This window comes from Aegilops tauschii, chromosome 1 (assembly GCF_002575655.3).
Source record: "Aegilops tauschii subsp. strangulata cultivar AL8/78 chromosome 1, Aet v6.0, whole genome shotgun sequence".
NCBI lineage: Eukaryota > Viridiplantae > Streptophyta > Magnoliopsida > Poales > Poaceae > Aegilops > Aegilops tauschii.
Genome location: NC_053035.3, coordinates 98434986 through 98446076, shown reverse-complemented (window position 1 = coordinate 98446076; position 11091 = coordinate 98434986). Strand labels below are relative to the sequence as shown.

Genomic DNA, 11091 nt, shown 5'->3' with positions numbered 1-11091 from the left:
AAATGTTAAGAAAAGATATAACATGGTTGGGCGTACCATACCATGGCTTCATTTCAACAGACCCGATGTAGCTCTTTTCAGTGTAAAAACCGCAGTCTCTAAAGCATCACTTTAAAAGGGATAATGGCAAATTTATTTATGTCATCTTTCACCTTACCATGTCATAAATGGTTTGATTACATCTCCACAGACTTTCCACTTGCAGTGGTGTTCCGGGAGGTGCAAGTTATGAAACCCCTTTCACAACTCATCAGACATTCGCTAAACATGTAACTCAAATATTCCTTTGTGCAATCAAATTGCAGAAACATAATTTTCTTGTTACAATAACTTCTACTTCATTTTTGAGAACCTTTCGAATGATTTCAAAAGATCCAGACTTACGTCTCATCAAGTAAATACCCATATATCTACTTGAGTCATTTCTGAAGATAAATAAATCCACCACTAACAACACTTATCGGACTACACACATCAAATGTATGATCACTAATAAGTTTGTTGTTCGTTCCTTATGGCCTGTGAACGGTATTTTAGTCACTTCACTTTTTGGAGGAAAGTTGCAAGTGTCAGATGATTCAAAATCAAGAAGACTTCAAAATCCATCATAGTGGAATTTTCCATGCGGTTTCTCCAATGTGACCAAATGTAGTGCCACACTTGTGTGGTATTCTTTTAGTCTTGCGACATTTAGCGTCAGTGTTATGGATGTATCATATTACCATCAATATTCATAACATACATGCCATCTTGGATGGAAGCATGGCCCTTCATGTTATTCATAATACTTAACAACAATTGTTGTTTTTATGAACAACTCTTTTGCAACAAACATTGTGCAATGGGCTAGAGTGTATGAAACTCTAAAATGAATTATGAAAGTAAACCCAGAGGTATTGTATTATTATCAATATTCATAACATACATCTCATTCATAATGAAAGTATGGCCCTTGTGTTATTCATAACATCGAACATAAAAAGTTCTCTTATGAACAACCTTCTTGCAAGATACTTTATGCAATGGGATAGAGTTTGTAAAACTCTAAATGAATTATGAAAATAAATACAGACGGCAATACACCGATGGAAGGTATAGTAACATTTACTATGTTCCCTGTGTATACCTTAACTTCATTTCTAGCTAGTCTTTCAGGCCATAGTAGTTCTTACATCGAGTTGCAACAGAATGCAATCGAGCGGGCAATTTTGTGATGAACTCACAATACCCAAGAATTAGTGATTAACATGTTTAACCATAATTCGCAAGAACTATATCTTTGACCAGCCTTCTATACATCAAAAACTTGTATGACATTCATACATGAGCTGGATATTCCAGTCTTCTTTCCTTTTGCCTTTATACTTCTAACAGTTTAACTTTTAGTATTTCTCCTACTCTCAGAAGAAGCACCCAACTTAAGAGTGGCATTAGCCCCGGACTTCCTAGGCGTGTAAGTCATACTAACACCCTTTGGACACTTCCTTTCTCTTTAAGTTGTTGTTTTATTCACCTTTCATTATATGACAGGCGTTCTTCTGGATCCCTTTCCCAACAGTCAAATGCATAGTAAACACTTTTACTAATACTTGCAAACAAACATTGCTTTGTTTGTATTTGAAAATAATTTTCAGTTCCATGAATATCATATAACTATCCCAACTTTCGAAGTTTGGGTTTCATGGAAGCAAACATATTCCACTTGACTGTAACAGAATCCTAGCTTTTGGATCGAAGGACGAGAGTCACATGATCCATAGCATTAGCGGGAGGATACGGAAAGCATGCGATAGGACAATGTCCTTCTCGGCACTTTTGAGGACAATCCTCATATTACGTTACCAATCGTAAAGTTTTAACCAGATATTTAACAGCTATTCAATTTTAATACGGAAGGTGGAAATGCGAGCCATTATTCTACAACTATTATGCAAGAAACACTTAGACAGTGTTCATAATTAATTGCACTTAGAATTAAACATGTTAATTCAACAGTGCGCTCCCACTCAAATCAATATCTCTCACAATTAATTTTGAGTGATACAAGATCCAGACTTCAATTCATCGCCATAGAATCATCATCTCATAACGGGAATTTTAATCGGTAGGCCAACTTGCCGATCACATCTCTATGTGACTCTTGCTCATCTTTCGATGCGTGTGTTCCGAGCTCAGGACGATCCTGCCATGAACGTCAAGACAACCAAGTGATCTTGCTGCGAGGTCTGACCTCACCCGCCTCACACTTCTCTAATCGTTCGTACCCATGCATCCATGGCGCACCCCGAAAAGATAGGTGCCGTGACGGTGCTACACTTGGGAGAACACTAACTACTTGATATTTTTAAGTGAGAGATCACCCTAATAAAAGCGACTACCGCGCAATCAAGAAGGGTGCATCATAAGGGATAAACATCTCAGGCAATTCATAATAGCATGATATGGTATAGCCCTTTCTGACGGAGAAGTATTTCATTTCTTCGTCTTTGGCATTCGCGTCGGTGTTCACCTTCGCGAAGATTGCCACCACCTTGTCGATGCACCAGATAATATTGCTATCTCTATAGCTAACAAAATAATGCATTACAACAAGGTTGACACGCAGGTCATTAAAGTGCAATCATATGGCTCCAGCCATCATGCCGAATCATGACACGCAGGTCATGTTAATCAAATTACATCATATAGTCATCTCATACATAATCGAATTAGTATGAGCACTGCTATACCACATCACATGCACATCCTGCAAAACCAAGTTAGACGCCTCTAATAGGTTTATGCAAAATTTTATTTTACGTGGCTTCTAAGGTTTTGACTTAAACCGCAGCTACCAACGTTTTATCATCAAGTATGATTATTCAAGTTGCTACATTAACATCTCGGGGTGTATGAAACACGGGATAATTAAATCTCGAGCCCCATACTAAACTTCGTCATACGCATGACCCCCGTGCAGATCATATCTGCAATGCCCTTTCATCTGCGAATTTCATCTTTCTTTTGACTACGGCAGAACCCAAAGAACTGATAGCACTTCCATGATCAATCAGGATCATGGATTGCCAGAACTTTGTCAAATTCCACCATGCTGTCTCGAGATTGAGCAAACGCAAATTCTAGGGAAGCAACAAGAACCTCGGGTAACAGATTTCATCTGTCACCCGCATAAATAATTTTCAGCAATAGATCTCATCTACTACCTAATTATATTATGCAATACCCATACATCTCCATGTATTCTAGATCGAAACCTGCATCTACGCATAGCACGGCTCTTGATGCCACTGTAGGGGAACGCAGCAGAAAACAAAAAATTTCCGACCTACGCACCAGCCCAGGACCACTATGGAGACTGCATACATGGTTTGATCTTTTTCGTTACCGACTCGTAGCGCAGCGGGAAGTAGAGTCGATGACGATCGGCGGTGCAGATCCCCGCAGCTAGGATTTACAACCTCCCAACCGCGAGGATGTATACCCTCATCTGCTCCTCAGACAGCCCTCCGGGAGGCGGTCGAACAGCCCCCCGGACGGTGTCGCGGACAGCCCTTCGGGAGGACCTTCGAAACTCGAACGGTCACTCGGACAGCCCTTCGGGAGGACCTTCGAAACTCGGACGGTCACACGGACAGCCCTTCGGGAGGCACTCACGAACTAAGACCGAAACTACGATCTCTCTACAGAGTTGCACACATACGGTGTCATCTATCCGGCAGGGCTTCGCCGTCCAGAACTAGTTCCTGCCGGAACCCAGACAGCCTTACGGCTCTACGAAACTCTTTTCGTGGGAGGGAGAGAAGAAGCCAGATAATGCATGGCATGTGTATGAGAGCAAGGGATGAGTGTGGAGGGCTGCCCCTCCACCTCTATTTATAGGAAATCCCAAGGGGGTAGGGTAGTTTCACAAAAAACCCAAAATGCACATGAATGAAGTCCTTCCACAAGGACCTAGGAGTGAAACCAAGGAACTAGAGGGTCCCCAAGGGGGGATACCCCATGTGGCCGGCCACACCCCCATGAGGGGCCCCAAAAATGGCTCCTATCCATCCATGTCATCCCCAAGATCTTTTGGAGCAAAGCCCCAAAAGGTGGCTTTCCATAAAGTAACCATAAAGCTGATTTTCACTATTCACGACGACATTTTTCAGCGTCTGATCGAACTGAAAATATTTATGTGGGCTAAGAACATTTCCAGTACCCACTAAAATGATTTTCAACGCGTTCCGAAACAATTCCGGTTTTAGTGATTTTCATCTGCGAAACGCATCTGAAGTGGCTCCGGCAGCTCCGGAACATTTCCGGTTTTTATCTCAGAAAATTCCAAAAAGCTTCCAGAATGATTCTGGCATCCTCCAAGAATTATCAGGCATGTGCCGAAACCAATTTGACTTAATGGTGTATCCCGAAACAACTTTTCGGTATCATCGAAACTTATCCGATGACCTCTCTCTGCGGTACGATTCCGCTGTCCAAAACTTTTCGGTGTCCGAAACTTTTTCGGTGATTTTCTCTCAGACTCCCTGTCTAGTATTCAGCAGATAGATGACCCTTAAGCGTGTGACCCTATAGGTTCGGTGAAGTATAGACATGACCCGGAACCCCTTCCGATCAATGATCAACATCGGAGCCGTGGACACCCATATTGACCCCTATACCCACACGAATAAATATTCGAGTGAACCTCCAGTTGCCGTGTGCTATTCCTGTTGCTTCGCGATATGTTACAAATACCCGAGGTGAGACGTGTTGGCATTCCCGTGGATCAACAACTTGTCCACTATGCTAGTTACCTCGTTACCGGTATTGTTCTCTTTTCTCGTTATCGTGTTCCGGCATCCCCGTGATCAAATCACAAAGTGTCTGGCCAGACGATGATGGATACCGTAACACCGAGAGGGCCCAGAGATATCTCTCCATCGTCGGAGGAGCAAATCCCAATCTTGAGCTATCAAGTTACTTGACACACTTTTCCATGAACCCGTAAGCCGCCGTAATAGCCACCCATTTACGGATGACGTTTAACAAACCCCAAAGTTCATGAAGCAAGCATGAAGAAACTCGATACTCTCATGGTCTAAGGAATCATGCAAACGTTAACCATCTCTGTGTTATGTACCAATAAACTTGTGACGAATGAATCTCATAGCATAACATCAATCCGGGTCGATTCAACACAAATGTTCTCTTAACATTGTGCCCTCAAGGTTGCTGACATAGACATGCCCATGATCAGGAAAACATAACCATCATGCAACACTTGAGCTAGTCTTAGAGGCCAGACTAGGAATACATTTTACCGTTTATTATTCCACACGTGCATATGAGTCTTCCTCCGAGCCTCGTGGTTATTGCAGACTCGAGAACCATAGCAGTTATAGCATGGAACATAAACATAATTATGAACTCGGAGATAAATAATATCATTTATTATTGCCTCTAGGGCATATCTCCTACACTAGCTTGAACATACTCTTCTTCATGTGCAAACCTTTATGTCAGATTGTTTGAATTTTCTGATGAAATCATATCTTGTTATTTCTATGTCTGGTTCTGCCTTATTACAAGTAAGTTGTTGAGTTTCCAGTAGACTTGATCCATTGGCGGTTAATTCATATTGTCGTTCCAGTCAGTAGCAACTAAAGATATAAATTGAGTTTGTTTTATTGCCATCCATTAGGCCTTCCACTCTACTAACCGTGTGCTTGAATTATGTATGAATTTACCCTGTCCGTTTTGGATGTCAAACTGGACCTGTGGGTTATACTGGTCCTTACCTCCCAAGGACCATACACTCATCACTACATGCTATTATGTTGTTTTCTCCCTCCCTGTAGTAACGCTAGCTTGAGCATGCTCTCCGCCCTGTCTTGTATCAAGATGGCAATGGGGCCCCGAAACCCGCATCCCCGCGGGTTTTTACCCTATTAGAGGACGGGGATGGGCGTCTTTTCTTCCCCGCAGGGCTGTTATTGGGCACATTATACAACCCGACACGTTTCGTGGGTTTGCACCCGTTTCGGTAGTCCCCGAACCCGAAACCCGGCAAAATACATTTTTTTTTACCAAGCACTGATCCGGCTTGGAGGCTTGGAGATGTGAAAGATGCCATGAAGATTTGAAGATGGCCTTTTGGAGGCTTGGAGATGTGAAAGATGCCATGATGACTCCAACTTTAAATTGATTTGTGAACTATAAATTATATTTCAGAACTTATGTATTGGACCATTTTGTCTCGTTTGTGCTCGTGATTTGTGAACCAAGAATTCTATTTTAGAACTTATGTAATATCACATCTTGTTGAACCATGTATGGCTGAAATTTGATCATCTTTGTTGCTGAAATCTGATCATCTTTGTTGCTGAAACCATAAATTTGCTCAAATTATGCTGCTGAAATGTGCTTGTTTTGCTGCTGAAATGTTATTCTTTGTGGCCACTATGTTTGTTTAAATATTTTGATTTTCTCGTGGGTTCCCCGAAACCCGATGGGTTTAGGGGACGGGCGGAAAACTAGCCCCGCGCATGGTGATGGGCACGGGGACGGGTTTACGATTTTCTCGTGGGGATGGGTTTGAGAAGGCAAAACCTGATGGGTTTCGTCCCCGTTGCCATCTTGAGTCTTGTACCAGCTTCTTAGCGGGATTGTTCGATTTTTTCAGAAAAGTCAGATCTTGCTATTTCTATGGTTCTGCCTTAGATCTTGTTATTATTATTTGTTTTGTTTCCAGTATACTTATTCATTGTCTATTAATCAAAGTATCAAACACATACAACTAGGTTTGTAATTGCATTCCATTCAATAGATGGTAACAAATTTGCACCATGAGCACTGTGGTTAGTGTTCAATTTGAACAAGAAAGTTTGTTTTGTGGACAGTTTAAATATAAATGGGAGTCAGTTCATAGCCATCCATTGAGCCTTCCTGTGTTAACTTTTAGCTTTTGCATGAAAACAGGAGAGCCACTGATGTTGAGGCCAGATGTGAAGCAGCGCGACACGCAGCCAACTCTCGAGTCTCTGCCTGGAATGGTGTCTGGTTAGTTGATAATATCTCGTGCAAGTCGGGTGGCTGGTGTAGCTAAAATTAAGTACTCCCTCCATTCCATAATGTAGTGTACTCGCATTTTTCAAAATTTAAGTTTGACTATAAATTTAACTATCGAGGCCGACTGCGGTGAGGGCAAAAATTATACCACTGTATTCATATTTTCAATATGAATTCAGTGATATAATTTTTGTCCCCGCCGCAATCGGTCTTGTTAGTTAAATTTACAGTCAAATTTGGATTTCGGAAAGCGTGGGCGCACTACATTGTAAAATGGAGGAGTAGCTTGAAAACTACTAAGGGCATAAGAATACCGACTATAGTCTGTCTAATACCAATGGAGGTCCAACGTATGGAATTGTTTTTTGAGGCCTCTTGTTTTTTGAGTTTTCTTGATCCGCTCCACTCCGAATGGCTTCAGGCTCTCACACGTGTTGAATGAGGCCCTTGGGCATCTGATTGATTTAGCTTAGGGTATACACATGTTATATAACCAGACTTTTTTTTTAATATCCATCCGTTCCACGGATATAAGGTGTATTAGTTTTTGCAAAAATCAAACATGTGCTTGTCTGGCCAAATTTTTAGAAAAAAATATTAACATCTACATTAGCAAATTTGTATTATTAGATACATCATGAAAAGCATTTTCATATTTTATTCGTTTGTATTGTAGATTCTGATATTTTATTCTACAATCTTGGTCAAACATAAACAAATTTGACTTACACGAAAACCAATTATATTCTTAAATGAAGGGAGTAACCGAAATTACCTGCTACCATGTTCGTTAGGGTTGCAAGCGGGGCGGGCTAGCGGGCAACACATAATGAAGATCTAGTGTTAATTTTGTAGCTATGATGAATAAATCACCACTACTTATAAAAGCGCAAACATTGGTAGGAAACCGAAATCTACATTGTACATACACATACATCAAATTCGTTGTGCAGTTCCGCTTATGTCCTCCGCCTTCGTTGCAACCAATCACCGCAGTGATGCTGCCGTCCCTGCTCGCGGGAGGAGAGGAGTGCGAACAGGGAGGAGTGATTCCCTGATCTTTGAATTAATTTCCCTCCTCTGCCCTGTCTCGTCGCCTCTCTCACACACACACATACGGCGGTCGTGCTCCTACTGCCGCCCTGCTTGTGGCCTCTCCCTGACACCGCCACAGCGTGACAACCGCCTCCACACGTCAGGCGCGGTCCATGGCAGGGAAATGAATACTCCTTATTTTTTAAGTAGTAGAGATAAAGATAGAGATATGTTCACTAATTCCAGTTTATATGTAGTCAAAAAATGTCTTACATTATGAGACGGATGGAGTACTTGGTATTGCTACGTTCTCTTTTGCTTTTCTCGAATAATAATGTGTCCGACTGTCGAAACTCAGTTCACCCCGGTGGTCGGACGTGCAATCCAGAGAGAACTCAGGGCGCGCATCCGGGAGAAGTAGTCGGTGACCACGAGCACCGCCCGTGCGCACTGACGGGTGGTCAGTACCCGCCGCGTTTCCTCAAGAATCCGCAGCCGCAGATCATCAGCCTGCGAAACAGCAGATCGATCACCGGGAAACAGTTGAGGAAACCCTGCAACTGAAGCGCACACGAATGTTCAAACTGAACGAACACCCATGGCCTGTGCAAAAAAGTTTACCTGCCGCAGGAGGCCTTCCATGACGCCAAGCTTTCCCACCGCCACCGCCATTTGGCCCGTGCAATCAGCGTCGGAGCAGCTCAGGGACGACGATCCTGCCGCCGCGACGGCTTCCGTGACCGACCGTCGCAGCGCTTCCATCTCTCGACAGAGTGCTTCTTCGGCTTGCAGGGAGGAACGTCGCAGGACGTCGATGCTGTCGAGCTGCTTCTCGGTGAGGGGCTCCAGCCGGCTCGCGAGTAGCTGCAGCAGTATCATGGACGCACGTCATAAAGATTAAAGAGGCAAGGGGAAGCGTCTTTTTGGTGTTTGCTCAACCCAAAATTGATCGAAAATACTAGCAGAATCTGTCGACAAGCTTCAACGATGGATGGTCGGAACCTTGAGAAGCTCCGACGGCCGGAAGCCGCCGAGCCAGAGGAAGCACCGCTCGACGGGGGTCATCCACGTCCCCGAAATGACGCGGAAGGCGTCGGCCTTGGCCGCGGCGCCCTTGAGCCTGAAGATCTCGTCGGAGCGTGCCATGATGGTGTCAACGATGGACTGGAGGTCGCCGTCGCCGGCGTGGGCGCTGACGGCGGCCCTGAGCTCGTCTACCTGCTTGTGGTGCTCCTCCAGCCACCGTGCGTATTCCACGTAGAACGAAGAAGCTGCTGGAGACCGAGAAATGGTACTAAATTTTTACGCAGAAAATACAAGCAATCCCTATTCCCTGGACAGTAACAGTGGTTTATTATTACCATTTCCATTCTCTGAATCAGGCTGGTCCCCCAAAGTAGAAACGAGAAAGCCCTGGATAGATAGATAAGCAAAACAAATTACTACCAACATGTTGGACAACAATACATACGGGAATAAGTTCTGTAAATAAAAATGGAGGGATGAAGATGAGCAAATATACCTGTTGGCGAGCACGCTGGAGCTCCTGCTCCAGCTGAGCGAGCCTCAGGCCGCTGCTCTCGAGATGTTGGACATATGCCTGAAGAGGGTCATGGGAAGGATGAGCGGATTAAGGTTCCAAGACAATCCTCCTTGCACTATACTGTCCACCGACCTGGCACCAAATGATCGTGCTACAGTACCTTTTTTCTTAGACGGCTTCTCCTAGCAGCTTCACGGTTTTGGGCGAGGCGACGGAGCGTCTGTCAGTCAGCGAAGAATGAGAAGAAATCTTTAGCAGCTGAATGCACTCGAGTTTTACTGGTCTGTCGTATCGATCGATACCTTTGGACCTAGTTCACCAATTGATTTGTCACTGGAATCCGGAGGTGTGAGCCCAGCAGCAGCATGCCCTTGTTCGAACTGTTGATCAGTACAGACAAGTTCAGTAAACATCGTGTGTAGCAGCAGTTTGCTGTAACAAAAAAATTGCAGCGGTTTTTGCGCATTTTTATTTTCCCGAAAACAGTTTCTGCACATGTGCGTTGAAACTCATCCATCAAGGCTCATCAACAAGATCATTAGGGAAACTACACAGCTGCTAAGGACTAAGAGTTACTGCTACGTACTACAGAACATCGGAATCTAACATGTATAGCGAGTATATAAGAAACAGAGCTGACGAATGTGCTAGTGATCGGTACCGCTTGATTCTTGTCGAGGTCTGGGTCCGTCGACGTATCAGTCCCACCAGGGCTCGGGCAATCCATGGCGAAGCTAGTACCACCAAGCACGCCTGTGGGTGATTAGCACGTATTCTACTAGAGTGAGCAGCAGCAGCAGAAGAAAGTAGAGAGAGTTGCACGGGCAGCAACAGATCATTGGTCCTCGAGAGGACTGACAGGCAATTATATGCAGCAGCTGCGATCAGGAGACCAGAATGATGCATGTGGCCGACAAATCTATGGGTGCAGCAAGCAAGCGAATATCTTCCAAGTATCTTTCTTCTTCGAAGTGAGATATCTTTGCGGTATCTCCTTGCGATCAAGGACGGTGGGGATAATAATGTGTGTGCATCTAGCCATCTAGGCGTACGTCTAGCTGCATGCGCTATATATGGCGGCAGATACAGAGCCAGCCCTGTAGCACGGATGCGGAATCGGAATTGATGCCCACCGCTTATCGCAAATGTGGGATCGACAGGCTGCACTAGGTAGAGTCGCGCGCTGGCTAGCTGGACCGGTCGGTCTTTTGGACTCGAAATCTTTAGAAATCTGCAGCCGTGCGTATAGAACCAAGCAGCCTTTTCATTGTTGCGCTAGCTAGCGTGTCGAGTGTAGAGTCGAGGCAGAGGATATCACCTCTTCCAATGCATTAGTTCTCTTGAATGTATTGGTGCTTAAGTGAGGTGTTAAGGACATCTCCGAAAGCAACTCCAAAACCAGACACCACAACCGTCTGCAGGCAGAGGAATTAGTCCGCACACACGGATGCAGAAGCCAGCCAGCC

At 44.2% G+C, this 11091-nt stretch overlaps 1 protein-coding gene across 1 annotated transcript; it reads right to left on the bottom strand.

Annotated features, from left to right (window-relative positions):
* Positions 1 to 7447: 7447 nt before the first annotated feature.
* LOC109760662 (transcription factor HBP-1b(c1)-like) lies at positions 7448 to 10352 on the bottom strand. Its single transcript, XM_040397421.2, has 8 exons — positions 10287 to 10352; positions 9928 to 10005; positions 9786 to 9845; positions 9605 to 9682; positions 9444 to 9495; positions 9085 to 9356; positions 8704 to 8946; positions 7448 to 8592 (listed from the first exon to the last, which is right to left on the bottom strand). Exons 1-8 carry the CDS (start codon positions 10350 to 10352, stop codon positions 8437 to 8439), a joined length of 1005 nt encoding a protein of 334 aa, XP_040253355.1. The 3' UTR covers positions 7448 to 8436.
* Between the last annotated feature and the right edge of the window lie 739 nt (positions 10353 to 11091).